Source organism: Leucoraja erinacea, chromosome 5 (assembly GCF_028641065.1).
Source record: "Leucoraja erinacea ecotype New England chromosome 5, Leri_hhj_1, whole genome shotgun sequence".
Classification (NCBI taxonomy): domain Eukaryota; kingdom Metazoa; phylum Chordata; class Chondrichthyes; order Rajiformes; family Rajidae; genus Leucoraja; species Leucoraja erinaceus.
In genome coordinates this window covers 87420723-87442399 of record NC_073381.1, presented here as the reverse complement: position 1 = coordinate 87442399, position 21677 = coordinate 87420723, and the positions used below count along the sequence as shown (strand labels likewise).

The window sequence follows — 21677 nt, the reverse complement described above, 5'->3', positions numbered from 1 at the left end:
CAGTTCATTGGCTATATTTAAGATGGATTTAGATGTGGCCCTTGTGGCTAAGGGGATCAGGGGGTATGGAGAGAAGGCAGGTACAGGATACTGAGCTGGATGATCAGCCATGATCATATTGAATGGCGGTGTAGGCTTGAAGGGCCGAATGCCCTACTCCTGCACCTATTTTCTATGTTTCTATGTCTATTTGCAGTTCTTTATTTCAACATCGTGAACTGTTGATGCCAGGTGCAAAGTTATAACCTGCCCCCTTGTTACATCGCAATGGTTTGGACGTTTGTTGTATAAAAATAATTTGGCTTGTTGCAGCTCACAAGAACATATTTATGACATGTTTTCTTTTACACACAGTATGATTCCCATTAGTGATCTTGTTGGTGACCTTTCAACCATTTATGAGTGAAGTGGCAAAGCAATTCAGGCTGAATATAAATGATGTTGCAGCAGCACCAGTAAAGTGTGAGGAATGAAATGGTGTTCAGAGCGTAATTCACTTCCTAATGATGCCGGTTCCAGAGGGTTTTGCTACATTCAGGTGTTGTAGATGGAGCCTAAAGATGATGAGAAACATATGGCTTTACTGGTAATGTTATTAGTTAAGGAAAAGTACTGTGAATAAAGGGCACAATGTTTTACAGCTAAATATATGTTGTATTAGTTTTTGTTAACTCGCTGTCTGCGGAGGGCGCTCAGCATCGCCAAGGACTGCTCTCACCCCAACCATGGGCTGTTTACCCTCCTACCATCCGGGAGGCGCTACAGGTCTCTCCGTTGCCGAACCAGCAGGTCGAGGAACAGCTTCTTTCCGGCGGCTGTCACTCTACTAAACAACGTACCTCGGTGACTGTCAATCACCCCCCCCCGGACACTTATTATTTTTTTTTAATTCAAATCGTTTGCTATGTCGCTCTTCAAGGGAGATGCTAAATGCATTTCGTTGTCTCTGTACTGTACACTGACAATGACAATTAAAATTGAATCTGAATCTGAATCTGTTAGTTTAGTTTATTGGAATGTGTGCTTCGGTACAGTGAAGAGCTTTAAGGGCCTGTCCCACCTGGGCGCCATTTACACGACAGCATTTAAGCGTCACGACGCATGACGCGCACGTCGTGACGCGCACGTCGTGATGCCCGCATGGTGCGTGGTGACGTAGGCAGTGATGAGCGGCCGCTCGCATCACCCCACGATTTTGGAATGTACAAAATCTTTACGCGCCATCTGCGCAATGCGCAAATGACGCCCAAGTGGGACAGGCCCTTTATGTTGCGTGCCATCCAGTCAGCGGGACCATACACAAGTCTCAGGAGAGTTTAGTACCAGAGGCCACAGCCTCAGAATAAAAGGACGTACCTTTAGAAAGGAGATGAGGATGAATTTCTTTATTGAGAGGGTGGTAAATATCTAAGAAAACTTTATTCCCTGTATCATGTATATGCACACCATGGACTGCTTGATCATAGTGTAAGATAAAGTCCTGTAACATCCGTTTAAAGATAGTCCAAGGATCTCCGATGAGGTAGATGGGAGGCCAGGGTCACTCTCTAGTTGGCGAAAGGACGGTTCAGATGCCTGAGAATAGCTGGGACGAAACTGTCCGAGAATCTGGAGGTATGCAATTTCATTCTTCCATACCTCTTGCCCGATGGAAGAGGGGAGAAGAGAGAGTTCCCAGGGTGAGACTCGTCCTTGACTGTGCTGGTGGCCTTGCTGAGGCAGTGTGAAGTGTAGATGGAGTCCATGGAAGGGACGTTGGTATAGAAGGATGTAAGTAAGGTTTCAAGATTCAAGGTCAGTTTACTGATTAAGGCACAGTGAAATTTGAGTTACCATTAAGCTGGAAAGGTTGCAGAAAAGATAAAGGGAACAACGGTTAGTACAAGATGAAGATTCTGTTGGGCTTTCTGTTGTTGTAAGTCTTTGTTCTGTCCTATGTGAAGTATTTAACAATGCAAATTTCTTATTTGCAGGCTTTGATCTGATGAAATGCGAGGATCCAGGAATCCCAAACTATGGCTACAAGTTACGGGATGGAGGGCACTTTGCTGACACGGTAATCTTGTACTCCTGCAATCCTGGATATACGTTGCATGGGAGTAACACCTTGACCTGCCTGAGTGGAGATCGCAGAGTGTGGGACAACTCTTTGCCTTCGTGCATAGGTAAAATCAATGAAGCTCGGCCAACAGCATCCCAGTGAACCATTGCAACATTTCAGAGTGTCAGGGGATAGAGTGGATGTGGAGAGGGAGAGTCTAGGACCAGAGGCCATAGCCTCTTAATAAAAGGACATACCATTAGAAAGATTTGCAGGAATTTATTTAGTCAGAGGGTGGTGAATCTGTGTAATTCTTTGCTAGAGACAGCTGTGGAAGTGAAGTTGATGGATATTTTGAAGGTGTTGATAGATTCTTAATTAGTACGGGTGTCGGGGGTTATGAGGAGAAGGCAGGAGAATGGGGTTGAGAGGGAAAGATAAATCAGCCATGATTGAATGACGTAGACTTGAAGAGCTGAATGGCCTAATTCTGCTCCCAGAACTTATGAACATTTAATTAGTTCATGCCAAGAAACTCAACTGCATAATGCACGGTTTCATATTTTACTGATGTATCTGTGTGTAATTTTGATTGTGTTCTTGAAGGCACATTTGGAATCTTAATAGAGGTCATAGGTTTACACAGGGTGGCCCAGGTAGAGTTGAGGTAGAGTTGCTGGCTTACAGCACCAGAGACCAGGGTTAGATCCTGACTATGGCAGCTGTCTGTACAGAGTGTGTATGTTCTTCCTGTGACCACGTGGGTTTTCTCCGGATGCTCTGGTTTCCTCCAAAGACGTGCAGGTTAATTGGCTTCGGTAAAATTGTCCCCTAAAATTGTGTAGGATTGTGCTAGTGTGCTGGGATCGCTGGTCGGCACGGACTCGGTGGGCCGAAGGGCCAGATTTCACTCAGTATTTCTAAAGTCTAGAGAAATGTAAGATGGAATCCCCCGATGCTTTGCTGTTAATGCCCGAAGTTCACACTGGTGACATCTGTCAGGACTAATCATGATCTGGAACCACAATGACTGGTAATTTCTGCTCCTATACAAGGGAAACCCTAAACATGTTACTGTGAAAACTTGGGAGGACTCCAAGGCTGACTTGCTGAGGAGATCAAAGAAGGATTCTGGCCAGGAAGTCCCCCACCTACTTCCCACAATAGTCTACCAGGAGCAATCACCCACCCTTCACAGTGAGAACATGATACATCCTCATAGATGTGTAGGAGGGAACTACAGTGGCTGGTTTACACTGAAGATACACACACAAAATGCTGGAGTAACTCAGCAGGACAGGCAGCATCTCTGAAGAGAAGGAATGACGTTTTGGGTCGAGACCCTTCTTCAGACTAAGAGTCAGGGGAGGAGGAGACACAGAGATATGGAAGGGTGAGGTGTGAAAGTCATGCTATAGAATATAGAACAATACAGCTCAGGAGCAGGGCCTTCAGCCCACAATGTCTGTACTGACAATGATGCCAGGACAGACTTTTCACAATTGGCTGCACATAATCTGTAGCCCTCAATTTCCTGCCACAAAGTCTCTTAAATGCCACTACCTTATATGCTTGCATCACCACCCCAATATGCCAAGCCAATTAACCTACAAACCTGTACATCTTTGGTATGTGAGAGGAAACCAGAGCACCTGGAGAAAACCCACGCGGTTACAGGGTAAACATGTAAATTACGTACAGACAGCACCCGTAGTCGGGATCGAACCCGGGTCTCTGGCGCTATGAGGCAGCAACTCTACCGCTGCACCACCGTGCGGTGGCAAAATAGCTGAGGAATTGCACATTGCCCCTGCGGTGACAAGGAGTGACTGTCCTTCAATAATCAGAGCAATGAGTTGGAATTACTCTGATTGAAAGACGTTGCTGCTGTTGTTATTGATAGCCTGATCGGATTTTTTTTGAAAGAAAGTATTTACAAGGTCAAAAGAAAAATTGATACTGATGACATAGTACAGCAGGTCATTAAATATCTCATTAAGAAGGATAATGAATATCTATTATTATGGCTGTTAGTTGTTGCAGGCCATGCATACTATTTCGATACTAATCAATAGTCTACGCTTTTTGGGATTTTGAATTAAACATCTGTGGAATTCATTGCCGCAGACGGCTGTGGAGGCCAAATCGTTGGGTATATTTAAGGTGGAGATTGACAGATTCTCGGTTAGAGTCTAGAGTGTCCAAGTGTTTTATTGTCATCTGTCCCAAACAGAACAATGAAATTCTTACTTGCAGCAGCACAACAGAATATGTAAACATAGTGCTCTGTAAACAATATAATGCAAGAAAAGAGGTTTACAACATGCACACGCACACACATATATATGTGTGTATATATATTTATGTGTGTGTGTGTGTGTGCATATATACACATACATACATAGACATGCATATAAATACAGATTAGTAAGGGTGTCAAGGGTTACACATATTAATACAGATTTGTACGGGTGTCAAACATTACGGGAGAAGACAGGAGAATGGGGTTGAGAGGGAAAAATATGTCAGCCATGATGGAATGGCGGAGTGGACTTGATGGACCGAAAGGTCTAATTCTGCTCTGATAACTTATGACCTGATGAAACATGGGAGTGGTGTGATGTATATTTGTAATTCCCTCTCATGGTGGAGGGGTAGGTTGATTGTTGTTTTGTGTTGCTATTTCAGCTGAGTGTGGAGGCCACTTTAAAAGTGCAGCGGCTGGGAGGATTCTGTCTCCTGGATACCCAGCTCCGTATGACCACAATGTCCACTGCACCTGGATAATCGCAGCTGATCCGGGGAAAACAGTCAGGTATGACAAAGGTTCCATGTGGAAACAAGGAAATGCAGATGGTGGTTTCCTGAAAAGAAAGACACAAAGCGCTAGAGTAACTCAGCGGGTCAGGCAGCGTCTTTCAAGAACACTGACTGGTGATGTTTTGGGTCAGGACCCTTGTTCAGACTGATTGTGGTGAGGTGGGGTGGGGTGGGAAAAGAAAGCTGGAAGAGACATGGGGGTGGGACAAGGCCTTGGAAGTGATGGACACAAAATGCTGGAGTAACTCAGCGGGCCAGGCAACACCTCTAGAGAAAAGGAATAGGTGACGTTTCAGGTGGAGACCCCTCTTCAGAGATGGGTACAGATGATGGATTGGGCAGGGGGATTGATAGATAGATGGCTGGACAAAGGCCAGAGATGAAGAGCCAACAGTGTGGGGCACAAAGAGATGGCAGGGGCAGGAGGGAGTGTTGGGGGAAGGGAGGTGGGATGGTTCTTAGTTGAAATTGGAGAATTCAATGTTCATACTGCTGGGTTGTGAACTAACCTAGCAGAATATGAGGTGCTGTCCTTCCAGTTTGTGTGTGGCCTCACTCTGACAGTGGAGGAGGCCCAGGACAGAAAGGTTGGTATGGGAATGGGAGTTAAAATGTTTGGCAACCGGGAGATCCAGCAGCCGGTCCTTGGCCTGCATGGTGTTCAAGCTTCCTTGAGAGGTAGAAATTAGATCATAGTCATGACATTTTATTTCACCTTGGTTTTATGGAAATATATTTGATGGATTGTAAATGTAAATATCAAAAGTGCTGGTTTAATCTATTTCTGGTTGCCATTGAAGTGAAATGCCCCAGTGGGAAAGATAAAAGTGTTTGCTGATCATTTGAGTAGTTGCAGAAGTTAAATACTTGCTGGAGACACAAGGAACTGCAGATGCTGGAGTCCGGAGCAAAAACACAAAGTGCTGGGGTAGCTTGGTGGGTCGGGCAGCATCTGTGGAGTGAATGGATAAGCGACGTTTCAGGTTGGGAACCTTCGTTACATTATGTTGCCTATTCATTCCCACCACAGATCCTGCCTGGCCTGCTGGGTTACTCCAGCACTTTGTTTAAATCCCAGCAGACTCCAGGGTGACACAAGGTTTCCATTCTTGACAATTCGTGCAGTTGCGTGCAGTTTTGGTCTCCAAATCTGAGGAAGGACATTATTGCCATAGAGGGAGTGCAGAGAAGGTTCACCAGACTGATTCCTGGGATGTCAGGACTGTCTTATGAAGAAAGACTGGATAGACTTGGTTTATACTCTCTAGAATTTAGGAGATTGAGAGGGGATCTTATAGAAACTTACAAAATTCTTAAGGGGTTGGACAGGCTAGATGCAGGAAGATTGTTCCCGATGTTGGGGAAGTCCAGGACAAGGGGTCACAGCTTAAGGATAAGGGGGAAATCCTTTAAAACCGAGATGAGGAGAACTTTTTTCACACAGAGAGTGGTGAATCTCTGGAACTCTCTGCCACAGAGGGTAGTTGAGGCCAGTTCATTGGCTATATTTAAGAGGGAGTTAGATGTGGCCCTTGTGGCCAAGGGGATCAGAGGGTATGGAGAGAAGGCAGGTACGGGATACTGAGTTGGATGATCAGCCATGATCATATTGAATGGCGGTGCAGGCTCGAAGGGCCGAATGGCCTACTCCTGCACCTAATTTCTATGTTTCTATGTTTCTAATTCCATTCTCGAGCCGCTGCCTCACAGCGCTAAAGACCACGGTTTGGTCCTGAGCTCCTTGTGACCGCGTGGGTTTCCTCCGGGTGACGCAGTTTCCTCCTACATCCCGAAAATATGTGGGTTTGCGGGTCCATAAAGGATCCGGAAAATGTTGGGAATGTATGAGAATGAGGGATGACATAGAACTGGTGTGAGTGAGTGATAATCGATTTTCGGCCTGGACTCAGAGGGCCAAAGGGCCCATTTACATGCTGTATCTTTTAACCAATTTTAATGAAAAGACTGTCCAAAAGCCAATCTCTCCCCATGTTAGAAGTAACATTTCAACAACTACCGGTATTGCATCACACAAAGTTATTTTGCTATAATTCTTTCATTGCATCAAATAAACATCTGAGCACAGCCCATAATGAAGCTACTTTAATAAATACTTTATCACATTAATGAATACCATGGACTGTTTTATTAACATTATTATGAATAATAGACATTTGCATAATTTTGGATTTGCATAAAATTGGATTTGCATAATTTAGTTTAGAAATACAGCTTTGAAACAGGCCCATTGAGTCCACACCGACCATTGATCACCTGCACATTAATTCCATCTTATTCCACTTACATGCCCTATACACCAGTGGCAATTTTACAGAAATCAATTAACTGATAAGCTTGCACGTCCTTGGAGCGCGGGAGGAAACCTGAGTACCCGGAGGAAACCCACGAGGTCACAGGGAGAACGTACAAACTCCGTACAGATGGCACCTGTGGTCAGGATCAAACTTAAGTGTCTGGCGCGGTGAGGCAGCAACTCTATCGCTGCACCACCGTGCCACTTCAAATGAAGTCATTCATAAACGAGGGAGTTACTATTATCAAATATAATGGAGAATACATTCCTATCATGGCTTCTGCTGCTTTTTCAATGCTTTGAAGTTTTTTTCAATGTAGGAAGTTTACTTTGTGCAAAGCTTACTTGGGTGAACAGCATTGTGGTTGTGACGAAATATTGATCTCAATAGTTCAATGGTGCTTTAGTTGGCCCATATACAACTGCATAGTGAAATTATTTTTGTATATATTACACATGCTGCCGCATTCATTTTTGGCATTATTCAAAGTGTGGTCGGCCCGCACACTCGATGAACTGGAGCAGGTCCCGCGGATCAATGTCCCTCTCCTCTCCTCGCCATCCCTCTCCTCTTCTCGATCTCTATGTTTCAATGATTCTTTCTATTATCATGAGGATGTTGCCAGGACTCAAGGGTCTGAGGTACAGGGTGAGGTTGAGCAGGCGAGAGCTTTAATCTTTGGAACGCAGAAGGATGAGGGGTGATCTCATGGAGGTGTACAAGATCATATAACCATATAACCATATAACAATTACAGCACAGAAACAGGCCATCTCGACCCTTCTAGTCCGTGCCGAACACATATTCTCCCCTAATCCCATATACCTGCGCTCAGACCATAACCTTCCATTCCCTTCCCGTCCATATAACTATCCAATTTATTTTTAAATGATAAAAACGAACCTGCCTCCACCACCTTCACTGGAAGCTCATTCCACACAGCCACCACTCTCTGAGTAAAGAAGTTCCCCCTCATGTTACCCCTAAACTTTAGTCCCTTAATTCTCAAGTCATGTCCTCTTGTTTGAATATTCCCTACTCTCAGTGGGAAAAGCTTATCCACGTCAACTCTGTCTATCCCTTTCATCATTTTAAAAACCTCTATCAAGTCCCCCCTTAACCTTCTGCGCTCCAAAGAATAAAGCCCTAACTTGTTCAACCTTTCTCTGTAACTTAGTTGCTGAAACCCAGGCAACATTCTAGTAAATCTCCTCTGTTCCATGTACTTGTCTAACTTGTCTAATCATGAGAGGAATAGATAGGGTACATACACAGTCTTTTATCTAGAGTTGGGGAATCAAGGTGAGGGGGGAAGGATTTAATAGGAACTTGAGGGGCAACTTTTTTTACGCAAAGTTGTACATTGAGCTGCCGGAAGTAGTAGCGGAATGTGCAATTGTTATGATAAAGAAACAATGTTTTAGACCAGTACATGTATAGTTCATGTCATAGAAACAGAATTAGGCAATTCGGCCCATCGAGTCTACTCCGCCATTCAATCATGGATGATCTATCATTTCCTCTCAACCCCATTCTCCTGCCATAACCCTGACACCTATACTAATCAATAATCTATCTATGCCTTAAAAATATCCATTGACGTGGCCTCTACACCCTTCTGTGGCAATGAATTCCACAGATTCACCACCCTCTGACTAATTCCTCCTTGTGTCCTTTCTAAAGGTATTAACTTTTATTCTGAGGCAGTGCCCTCTGGTCTTAGACTCTCCCACCAGTGGAAACATCCTCCACATATATATAATATATATAATACATATATATCAAAATAAATGCTAACATTGCATTTGCCTCCTTCTGATTCAACTTGCAAACAAACGTTTTGGGAATCGTGCACCAGTACTCCCAACTCGCTTTGCTCCTCTGTTTTATGAATTTTTTCACCATTTAGGAAATAGTCTTCCCCTTTATTTCTACTACTGAAATACATGACCACACTTTGCTGCACTATATTCCATCTGCCACTTCTCAGTCCACTCTCATAGAATCATAGAATCATAGAAACATAGAAAATAGGTGCAGGAGGAGGCCATTCAGCCCTTCGAGCCAGCACTGCCATTCATTGTGATCATGGCTGATCGTCCCCTATCAATAACCCGTGCCTGCCTTCTCCCCGTATCTCTTGACTCCACTAGCCCCTAGAGCTCTATCTAACTCTCTCTTAAATCCATCCAGTGATTTGGCCTCCACTGCTCTCTGCGGCAGGGAATTCCATAAATTCACAACTCTTTGGGTGAAAACGTTTTTTCTCACCTCAGTCTTAAATGACCTCCCCTTTATTCTAAGACTGTGGTCCCTGGTTCTGGACTGGCCCAACATTGGGAACATTTTTCCTGCATCTAGCATGTCCAGTCCTTTTATAATTTTATATGTTTCTATAAGAATTCCCCCTCATCCTCCTAAACTGCAGTGAATACAAGCCTAGTCTTTTCAATCTTTCCTCATATGCCAGTCCCCCGCCCCCATCCCAGGGATCAATCTCGTGAACCTGCCTCAATCACAAGGATACACAAAAATGCTGGAGAAACTCAGCGGGTGCAGCAGTATCTATGGAGTGAAGGAAATAGGCGACGTTTTCGGGCCAAAACCCTTCTTCAGACTGATGGGGGGTGGGGAGGAGAAGGAAGGTCAAAGGAGGAGGAGGAGGGCGGGGGGGGGGGGGGGGGAGACAGGAGGGTTAAGGAAGGAAGGGCTAGCAAAATTGGGAGAAGGAGGAGGCAGCCCGAGAGGTGCTGTTCGGGGGCTCACTCTGGCAATGGAGTAGACAAGCTCGAGGGTTAAGGGAAGGAAACGATCGCCCAACCTCGGCGAAACGATCGCCCATCCTCCGATTAGTCTCCCCGATGTAAAAAAAGCCGACTGATCAATCACAAGGATGTCCTTCCTCAAATTAGGAGACCAAAACTATACACAATACACCAGACGTGGTCTCACCAGACCACTGCAGAATAATTTATTTACTCATATACTGAAATCCTCTTGTTATGAAGGCCAACATTCCATTAGCTCTGAAGAAGGGTGTCGGCCCGAAATGTTGCTTATTTCCTTCGCTCCATAGATGCTGCTGCACCCGCTGAGTTTCTCCAGCTTTTTTGTGTACCTTCCATTAGCTTTCTTCACTGCCTGCTGTACCTGCACGCCAACCTTCAGTGACCGGTGTACAAGGACGCCCAGGTCTCGCTGCACCTCCCCCTTACCTAACCTAACCCCATTGAGATAATAATCTGCCACCTTGTTTTTGCCACCAAAGTGGATAACTTCACATTTATCTATATTATACCACATCTGCCACGCATCTGCTCACTCACTCAACCTGTCCAGGTCACCCTGCAACCTCCTAACATCCTCTTCAGAATTCACACTGCCACCCAGCTTTGTGTCATCTGCAAATTTGCTAGTGTTGCTCCTTAATCCCTCTTCCAAATCATTAATATATAAAAGTTGCGGCCCCAACACCGAGCCTTGCGATACTCCACTCGCCACTGCCTGCCATTCTGAAAAGGACCTGTTCACTCCTACTCTTTGCTTCCGGTCTGTCAACCAATTTTCTATCCATGTCAACACCCTACCTCCAATACCATGTGCTTTAATTTTAGTCACCAGTCTCCCATGCGGGACCTTATCAAAGGCTTTCTGAAAGTCTGGATACACTACATCCACTGGCACCCCTTCATCGATTTTACTTCTCACATCCTCAAAAAATTCCAGAAGATTAGTCAAGCATGATTTCCCTTTCATAAATCCATGTTGACTTGGACTAATCATTTTACTGCTATCCAAATGCCCCATTATTACCTCTTTAATAATTGATTCCAGCATCTTTCCCACCACCGGTCAGGCTAACTGGTCTGTAATTCCCTGTTTTCTCTCTCGCTCCTTTCTTGAAAAGTGGGATAACATTAGCTATCCTCCAATCCACAGGAACTGATCCTGAATCTATTGAACATTGGAAAATGATCACCAATGCATCCACTATTTCTAGAGCCACCTCCCTGAGGACCCTGGGATGAAGACCATCAGGTCCAGGGGATTTATTATCATTCAGTCCCATTAACCTACCCAATACTATTTCTCACCTAATGAAAATTTATTTCCGTTCCTCTACCCCCTTAGATTCTCTGTCCTCCAGTACATCTGGGACATTGTTTTTTACAGTGTGGAAACAGGACCTTTGTCCCAACTTGCCCATGCCGGCCAACATCTCCCAGCTACACTGGTCCCACCTGCCTGCGCTTGGCCCATATCCTTCCAAAGCTGTCTTATCCATGTATTTGTCTAACTGTTTCTTAAATGTTGGGATAGTCCCAGCCTCGACTACCTCTTCCGGCAGCTTGTTCCATACACCCACCATCTTTTGTGTGAAAAAGTTACCGCTCAGATTCCTATTAAATCTTTTCCCCTTCATCTTGAACCCATGTCCTCTGACCCTCAATTCTCCCACTCTGGGCAAGAGACTCTAGGCATCGACCCAATCTATTCCTCTCATGATTTTATGAGTAAGCCATTCGGCCCATCGAGTCAGCACCACAATTCAATGTGATCATGACTGATCATCCACAATCAGTACCTGCCTTCTCCCCATATCCATTGATTCTGCTAGCCCTAAGAGCTCTATCTAACTCTATTTTTAATGCATCCAGTGAATTCCTCCACTGCCTCCTGAGACAGAGAATTCCACAAATTCACAACCCTGGGTAAAACAGTTTTCCCTCATCGCCGTTCTAAATGGTCTACCCCCTGTTCTTAAACTGTGTTCCCTGCATAGCTTGTCCAATCCTTTAATAATTTTATATAAGATCCCCTTAATAATTTTATATAAGATCTATAAGATATCCTTTCATCCTTCTAAATTCCAGTGAATCCAAGCCCAGTTGACCCATTCTTTCATCATATGACAGTCCCGCCATCCTGGGAATTAACCTTGTGAACCTACGCTGCATTCCCTCAATAGGAAGAATGTCCTTCCTCAACTTACGAGAACAAAACTGCACACAATACTTCAGGTGTGGTCTCACCAGGGCCCTGTACAACTGCAGAAAAACCTCTTTGCTCCTATAGTCAAATCCTCTCGTTATGAAGGCCAATATGCCATTAGCTTTCTTCACTGCCTGATGTACCTGCATGCATACTTTCAGTGACTGATGTACAAGGACACCCGGGTCTCGTTCCTATTGCCGCCAAAGTGAATAACCTCACAATCAGCCACGTTAACCTCACATTTATCCACATCATAGCGTCCTCTTCACAGTTCACACTGCCACCCAGCTTTGTGTCATCTGCAAATTTGCCAATGTAACTTTTAATTATTTCATCTAAATCATTAATATATATTGTAAATAGCTGCGGTCCCAGCACCGAGCCTTGCGACACCCCATTAGTCACTGCCTGCCATTCTGAAAGGGACTCGTTAATTCCTACTCGTTGTTTCCTGTCTCAACCAATTTGTTTCAACCAATTTTCTATGTCAATATCTTAGTCCAATACCGTGTCATAATCATAATTAATATAATAATACTTTATTAGCAAAGTATGTTTTGCAACATACGAGGAATTTCATATGCCATAGTCATACCAATGAAAAGCAACAGAACACACAAAATACATTTTAACATAAACATCCATCACAGTGACTCCTCCACATTCCTCACTGTGATGGAAGATGAAAAAAAGTTCAATCTCTTCCCTTCTTTGTTTTCCCTTGGTCAGGGGCTTGGAGCCTTCTGTTGACGGGGCGATCTTGGGTCCCGTAGACAGTGGCGTTTGGGCCCTCGCGTCTGGGCGATCAAGCACCTGCATCGGGGGGGAATCTCAGCTCCCCCACGCCGGGCGATCCGACTCCGGGTCGGTGCTGGTTGAAACTCGGTTGGAGCTTCCCGACATCGGTCTCAACCCAAAACTGCGAGCTCCTCGATGGTGAAATCCGCAGGTCGCGGTTGGAGTATTGATCCCAGGCAATGGATCGACTCTGATGGTAAATCCATGTCCCTGTGGTGGGGTTCAAAGTCAGTCCTGAGCAAGGCCTCCAGCTCCATGATGTTAGGCCGCAGAGCGACCGGAGATACGATCCAGAAAACAATTGCATCTCCGGCAAGGTAAGAGATTGAAAAAAAAACTTCCCCTCGTCCACCCCCTACATAAATAAAATCAGAGAACATTAACACAAACTTTTAAAACACACTAAAAATAACAAAAAAAAGACAAAGACAGACAGATTGTAGGCGAGGCTGTCATTGTGTGGCGGCCCCTGGTGTTCTAATTTTCCCCACTAATCTCTTCAAGCTTCACAATATCTTTCCGAAAAACATGGTACCGAGAACTGAACACATTATTCTAAATGTGGTCTCGCCGACGCCTTATACAACTGCAACATGACCTCCCAACTTCTATACAAAAGCCTTTTTGACCACCTTATCTACCTGCGACTCGACCTTCAAGGAACCATGCACCTGCACCTCCCAACCTTTCCAAGTCCTTCTGCAGAGTCCCTGCTTTCTCTACACTACCCGCCCCTCATCTATCCTCATATCACCTGCAAACTTGGCCACAAAGCCTTCTATTCCCTCATTCAAATCATTGATATAAACCGTGAAGAATAATGGCCCCAGCACCGACTACCCCTGCGGAACTCCAACCAGAAGAAGCTCCCTACTATTGATGCTATTATTTTCCCTCTGATAGGATAATTTTAGAGGGTTACTAGACCAGGTCCCTGTTACACAGGAGGCTTGGTCCCCCAACGCAATATTCCACCACTCACCCATAGCCCCCAACTGCACAGGTGTGGCTCATTTCCCCTCTTCCCCTCCCTCTTCTTTCCCCTTTTCTCCTCCCCTCCCCCAATCCCATCCCTCACCTCTCTCTTCCTCTCCTTTCCCCTACCCTCAGTCACTCCCTCCCTCCCTCCATAACACCTCTCCCCTCCTTACCCCTTCTTATCCCTCTATCCCCCACCTCACCCACTCCTTACCCCCTATCCCCCCACTATCCCTCCTCACCTCCCCCATTGCCCTCCTCTCCCTCTATTCCCCACTCTCTACCTCCCCCACTTCCCCTCTCCTCCCCCATTATACCTTCCCAGAATCTGGAGGTTGCTGCTCCTCTCCCTTCTTGCGTGCCCCGGAGGAGCATCAGCCGTGGGCGCCCTCAGAGCCAGGCCTCAGATCGGCCCGGAAGCACCAGCAGCTATGGCCGTGCCGGCGTGTGGGCGGGAGGGGAGAAAGCTCGGAGAAAAAATGGGGGAAGAACCATGGGGAGAGGGGGGTATCACAGGGGAGGGGGCAGGAGTCAGCGAGGGGAACCTGAGGGGAAAGGGGTGGAGCTGCGCGGTGTTGCGGTGGAGGTGTGTTTGGGACTCACATCAGGCGCTGGATGCTCTCATCCGCCGCGATCAGACTCTCTGATTTTCTGTTTGGCGACATTGCCGCTCTGATGGGCTGCTGCTTGGGGCGGGGCTGCTGCTTGGGGCGGGGCTGCTGCTTGGGGCGGGGCTGCTGCTTGGGCGGGGCTGCTGCTTGGGGTGGGCTGCTGCTTGGGGCGGGGCTGCTTCGGGTCCCTCCGAAAGTCCGGTTGGAAACCTCCGCCGGCCATCCTCAGCTCCAGTAAAGACGCGATGGCGCAGGAAGGGGCGGACCATCCCAGGGCGTGACAGAGGAAGAGACTAATCAATGCGGCGCTGGAAGGCAGGAGAAGAGACCGATCTGCGCACGTGCGGTTTTTAAGATTTTTAAACCTCGCTAACGTTAACAACATTCAACCGATCGGAACAAAACTTGGCGCGATCGCAGTATAGGAGAATGGTGAGTGAACTGGGGGAAAATTATAGCGCTATCGCAAACCAATTTTGCACAAATAGAATGACCGCTAAACCGGAAGACAACAAGATCAGAGTTTTACTTATGTATAGCTAGATAGATAGATGAGTCAAGCGCTGCAGGTTGGCCTAGTATAGATGGGGCATGTTGGCTGGTGTTGCCTCGTTGGGCCAAAGGGCCTATTTTCACATTGTATGACTATGATCGATCGATGCGTACCAAGGTACGTTGAAATTCTTTATTGTATGCAGTTCAGTAAGATTATTGCCATGCCTAAATACAATCTTCGATGAAGTACAGAATGAATTGAAACAGACACTGAGTCCATATGCAAGAGTGCGCCAGGTTTTGGTGCCATTTCCAAAGTCCCAGCTGCAGCTGGCCACAAAGGCCCATTGCAGCCGTCGTCTCTGTCCGGATCGTCCCGTGAACTGTCATCCCTCTCCTTGCCCAGCCACCTTTGTGCCACAGGGGGGTGCCTCCCACAGCCGATCTTGAGGGCCCCAGGCTTCTCTTCGCGGCCCTTTGTCCAGCGTCCGCTGATGTTGCGACTCCCTCCACCCTCCTCTCTGGCTTGCAGCCTTCGGGGCAAGCAGGAGATGCGCCATGGACGGGGTTTCCACTCCAGATGGGTTGCCTGATTCCACGGCAAGCGTGCCAGGCCCGTGCCCCGACAAGAGTCGCTTTCTTTTATGTGGTGCTGAATGGTCCGTTTGAACCAGACTGAGCTTAGCAACATTTTGGAAGCAGGGAAAAGAAGACAAGAAAGGGTCAGGTAATAGACATGAAAGGACTCAAAGAATACTGATTTATAAGGATGGTTGGTGCCAGGGCTCAAGGGTCTGAGCTTAGGGGAGAGGTTGAGCAGGCTTGGACTCTTTTCCTTGGAGCACAGGAGAATGAGGGGTGATCTTACAGTCTGGTTCAAATTGTACACAAAAATGAGAGAATAGATCGGGTAGGTGCAAACCTCTTGCCCAGAGTCGGCAAATCGAGGACCAGAGGGGATGGGTTTAAGATGATGGGGGAAAGATTTAATGGGAATCTGAGGGGTAACTTTTTTACACAAAGGGTGGTGGGTGTATGGAACGAGCTGCTGGAGGAGGTAGTTGAAGCAGGGACTATCCCGGTGTTTAAGAAGCAATTAGACAAGTACATGGTTAGGGACAGGTTTAGAGGAATATGGGCTAAACACAGGCAGGTGTAGATCGGGCACGTTGGTTGGCGTGGGCAAGTTGGGCTGAGGGGCCTGCTTCCATGCAGTATGACTCTATGACTCTCCATGATTCCATGGCAGATAGACTCAGAAAGAACAAAATAATATTATTTGAGCAAAAAACCTATCTTTGATCCCGTTGAGTTCGTCCAACAATTTATTCTTTGCTGAAGGTTCCACTATCTTCAGTCTCTTGTGTCTCTTGTGTCTCATATCTCTGAAAAGAGTCTTGTATGTTGGAAGGCAAGCAGAAAAGCTTGTGTAGAAATGAACAGCAGATGCTGGTTTATTCCAAAGATAGACACAAAGTGCTGGAGTAACTCAGTGGGACAGGCAGCAATGGTGGGTGACGTTTCGGTCGGGACCCTTCTTCAGACCTTTTTTCAAGCATGTGTTTTATGCAGTGAAGCAGTTGTCTTGAATGTCTAATGATGCTGAGATGTAAACCAACCAGTATTAAATGATTTGCTTCCTGATTCAATTTTCCAAACTCAAATTATTAGCCCGGGGCTTCAGAGCTCCAGTGAAGTCATTTGGCTCTTTTTATTGATGACATAAATTATAACATTTTTTGTACAAACAGCATCCGACATTATTTTGTTTACGGAATTAATGTAAGTAGCTTCTAGCGGACTGTGCTAGACATCTTGAGCGACATCAAATTGTAGACTTCAAGTATCAGGGAGTGAAGTGTTATCCGATGCAAATGAGTGTCCCTGTATTGTTCTTCGCCCTTCTGAAGCATGTGGGATGGAGGTCGAGGGTGGAAGGGTGGTTGGGGGAGAATTTGCGGTAGATAACAGTGGTGGGGCAGCGGCAGAGCTGTTGCCTTACAGCGTCAGAGACCGAGGTGCGATCCTGACTATGGGTGCTGGCTGTACGGAGTTTGTACGTTCTCACTGTGACCGTGAGGGTTTTCACCGGGTGCTCCGGTTTCCTCCCACATTTCAAAGATGTACAGGTTTGTATGTTAATTGGCTTCAGTAAAGATTGTAAATTGTCCCTAGTGTGTAGGATAGTGCTGGTGTACGAGGTTTGCTGGTTGGCACGGACTCGTGTTATCACGCTGTATCTCGAAACTAAATAAAGCTAACAATCATGATCCCAGTCTAGAAACATCTGACCTTTTCGTGTAAGACCCAATGCTTTAACGTGTATGATTTTGGTTGCATGTTAGGGAAGGTTTGTGGGCAGTGCTTGATCCTTATCATCATAACGGAGTTTCCACATCAATTGAGGCCAACGAGTAAGAGTTGTCTTTGTCTCCCATTGGTCATCCTTACACTGCGTCTAACTGCTTCAACTGCTTCCTCATATCTGCTCGTCCCATCCACCCACCACCCTTTGTGTAAAGAGTTACCCCTCAGCTTTCTTTTGAATGTTTCCCCCCCTCATCTTAAACATATGTCCTCTGGTTCTTGATTCCTCCCCCCTTCTGGTCAAGAGACTTTGTGCATCTTCCCGATCTATTGCTCTCATGATTTTATACACCTCCATAACATCACCCCACATCCTCCTGTGCTCCAAGGAATAGAGTCCCAGCCTGCTCAACCCCCCCCCCCCCCCACACAGCTCAGGCCCTTGAGTCCTTGAAACATCCTCGTAAATCATCTCTGCACCATTTGAATGGATGTGGAGAGGATGTTTCCACCAGTGGGAGAGTCTAGGACAAGAGGCCACAGCCTCAGAATAATAGAATGTACCATTAGAAAGGAGATGAGGAGGAATTTATTTTGCCACAGAGTGGTGAATCTGTGGAATTCATTGCCACGACGGCTATGGAGGCCAAGTCATTGGGTATTTTTAAAACGGGGATTGGCAGGTTCCTGGTCAGTAAGGGTGTCAAAGGCTAAGGGGAGATAAAAGGAGTCCTTTTAATGGAATCAAAATTCTGAATGATTCACAAGTGTGCAATGGAGGCAAAGAGACCCTGCTCTGAATTGTCCCAATGAGCCTTCTTTCACAGCACTGTCTCTTATACTACACTTACATATTGTTCTCCATAAAGATGGTGCAAGGCTCAGCTGAAGGCTGAGATAGGTCAGGGAGCATTAAACACACTACAGATCTGGCAGAAGGTGAAAGGGTGAGACGTACAAGTTTTCGTCTTGGGAATCTTGTAGGTTGGAACCATCTCACTAACGGCAGCATGGTGGCGCAGAAAAGGGGGCACGGTGGTGCAGCGGTAGAGTTGCTGCATTACAGCGCCAGAGACCCAGGTTCAATCATGACTACGGATGTTGTCTGTACGAAGTTTGTACATTCTCAATGTACAATGCAGGCTTTTCCCCAGGTGCTGTATGGTTCTATGTTCCTCCCACATTCCAAAGACGTACAGATTTGTAGGTTAATTTGCTTCAGTGAAAAACATTGTAAAGTTTATGTGGAGGATAGTGCTGGTGTACGGGGATTGCTGGTTTGCACGGACTCAGTGGGCCGAAGGGCCTGTTTCCTGTATCTCTAATCGAAACTAAAAGCTAAATGTGGAGCTTCCATACATATTGCTCATCACCAGGTCAATTGCAGGTCAAGAGAATATGACCTTTACGGTCATTTCAAGTCCTGCACATGACCATTTCCTTACATGGACAATGCCAATCACATCTAGTGGGTTTCGAGGGGTTTCCATATGAAGATGAAAAGCATTTTTCCTTGCACTGTGAGAAAATGTTAACATTGCACCAGGGACTAAGTTCAAACACAGACTCTGGAAATGTGGGGGGCAAAGGAATAATTTACACTCCCACTCAATACCCACATGGCCACCATGTTAGATAGCAGATTGAACTTGGAGGATGAAAGGTTTGTGGCATGCTCCATTATTCTTTGCTGTTTAACTCACTTATGTTGAGCACCTTAAAGCTGTACTGAATACCCAGGGCTTTTTCAACTTGAGGGTCATGTGGGATTAGGATTATTGCTTTTCAAAGAACATACGAGTCCAAAGAAAACATAATGGTTTTGATGTTCAGTTTAAAAAAAAATCTTTCTGTGTGCTTCAGACCTCAATTCTCTTTAAATCGGGCATAGACTTTCAAATCCTGTGTGGGACATCGGCTCTGATTCTCTTGCTCTGGAAAACTAGGCTGGACATGTATATGGATAGGACAGGTTTGGAGGGATATGGGCTAAACGCAGGCAGGTGGGACTAGTGTAGACGGGACATGTTGGTTGACGTGGGCACGTTGGGCCAATGGGCACGTTTCCACACTGTATGACTCCATGACTAGATGATCTATCCTTACAGTAGGGGAGAGGTTGTACAACTGTCAATGTTACATACTCCAGTTATATCCATCAAAAAAATAATGCAATCAAAGATAATGCCTGTAAATGTCAGCGCTGGTCTTGGGTCCAGCAAGAAACTGGCGTGGCGAAATGGAATGGCCATGTAAATGGTGAAAGACGCTAAGGTGTCAGGATTTAAATCTCTGATCACAGGACACCCAGCATCTGAACTGTTTGTATAGCCATGGAATACGTTTCCAATTCATTGAATGGTGACACTCAGCACATTAATGCTTGGCAATGGTAACGGCATAGCATTGGTTGTTGGACTCTTGCTGGAGGAGATAATTGCTTTGCACTTTGTGCCATAACTGTTACTTGCCATGTATCAGCACATGACTGAATGTTGTCCATGTCATGCTGCATGGGGGCAGGGACTGCTTCATTTGCTGAGGAGTTGAATTGAACGTTGCATAATCATGAGCACATATCACCATTCCAACTGTATTTTGGGAGGATCCTTGATGAACCAGCTGGAGATATTGTCTCGAACATTACCCTGAGGAATTGGCACCAAAGATGTACTGGGGCTGGGAAGGTTGAACCAAGACTTGGTGGGTGGTATTATAGCCATGAACAAATAATTCTCAGGGATGGTTTGTGCTGAATTTTAAAGTGTGTTTCCGTAGCAATTAAATACTAATATGTAAAATGACACTAAATTTCCCATTTCAACTTTCTTTCTTAAAGTGATAATGTCACTTTTCCATTTTTTTTGTATTGTTTAGTTGCCTTCATTGTAGAATGAAAGTCTTCTGCGCCCTTATTTTTTTTTCTCTTGTCGTACTTGTGTATGACTCGATTGTACTCACATATGGCACGATTTGACTGGATAACACGCAAAGTCTTCTGCTGCATGTCGGTACATGTGACAATAATAAACCAATACCTATACGTCAGGTCAAGAGTTTTGAACATGAAAATACTCGTGCTGCACTGAACAAATGCTCTACAGTGTAGGCATTTCCCTTCAATTTAGACTTAAACCGAGGTCATGTGCTCTCCAAGAACATAGCTTTAGAAAGGAGATAAGAAGGAATTCCTTTTCTCAGAGGGTGGTGAATCTGTGGCATTCATTGCCACAGACGACTGGAGGCCAAGTCATCTGGTATTTTTTAGAGTGGAGATTTATAGATACAATATACAATATACAATATTTATTACATGTCATTTGAACCTTAGTGAGGCTCAAATGAAACTACGTTTCCACAGCCATACAAACAAAGACAATTCCTACAAGACATATAAACAATTCAATTTACACAAACATCCATCACAGTGAATCTCCTCCTCACTGTGGTGGAAGGCAAAGTCTTTTCTCTTGATTAGTTGATTAGTATAAGTGTCAGGGGTTAAGGGGAGAAGGCAGGAAAATGGGATTAGGAAACAGAGATCAGCCATGATAGAATGGTGTAGACATGATGGGCCAAATGGCCTGATAATGCTCCTATAACTTATGAAGGGTCTTTTGGCCTGGTAAGGTTTCACCTTGGGTTTCAGTGATGAAGTTAAGGAGGGAAACTCTGACCTTATGCAATTGAGTAGAATTGATGGATACTAATCCGCCAATCTGTTGTACTTCTACCATTTTTACTTTTAATTATCATCAACATTAAAATAAAAATGGAGACGGTGCAAGATGGTTCGATTGTTCTTTACCATAAACTTTAAAGTGATGTGAGACTGATATGAAGGTAATAGGGAGAGCTCAGAAAAAAATATTTAGGGGAATGGGCAGCAGTCAAGTTGCTGCCTCGCCAGGGTTCTATCCTGACTATGGATGCTATCTGTATGGAGTTTGCACGTTCTCCTTGTGGCCATGTGGGTCTTCTCTGGATGCTCCGGTATCCTCCCACACTCCAAAGATGTGTAGGTCTGTAGGTTGATTAGCTTCTGGAAATTGTAAATTATCCCTTGACTTAAGTTGACATGAGAGAAGAACATGATTGGAATCTCAAATGCGTTCAACTGTGGCCTTCAAGAGGGAGCTGGATAAATATGCATTTAATGTGGAGCATTTCAAAAAGTCACAGAGAAGGCACTTTGGACTTGGAAAACGTGTAGAGAGCTGGCATGGACAGGATGGGCTGAATGGCATCCTCCCATTTTAGGATTCAATCTGGCACGGTATTTTCTAACTTCTGTTCTCCTAATCTGGAATAATGTTT

The 21677-nt window shown here is 45.4% G+C and overlaps 1 protein-coding gene across 1 annotated transcript in view; it reads left to right on the top strand.

Moving 5' to 3' along the window:
• The window catches only part of LOC129697526 (CUB and sushi domain-containing protein 1-like), a 512171-nt gene that overhangs the window by 76897 nt on the left and 413597 nt on the right, over nt 1–21677 (top strand). The window contains exons 11-12 of the mRNA XM_055636177.1: nt 1974–2165; nt 4730–4856. Coding sequence (XP_055492152.1) covers nt 1974–2165; nt 4730–4856 — 319 coding nt within the window. The remainder of the gene's footprint in view (nt 1–1973; nt 2166–4729; nt 4857–21677) is intronic.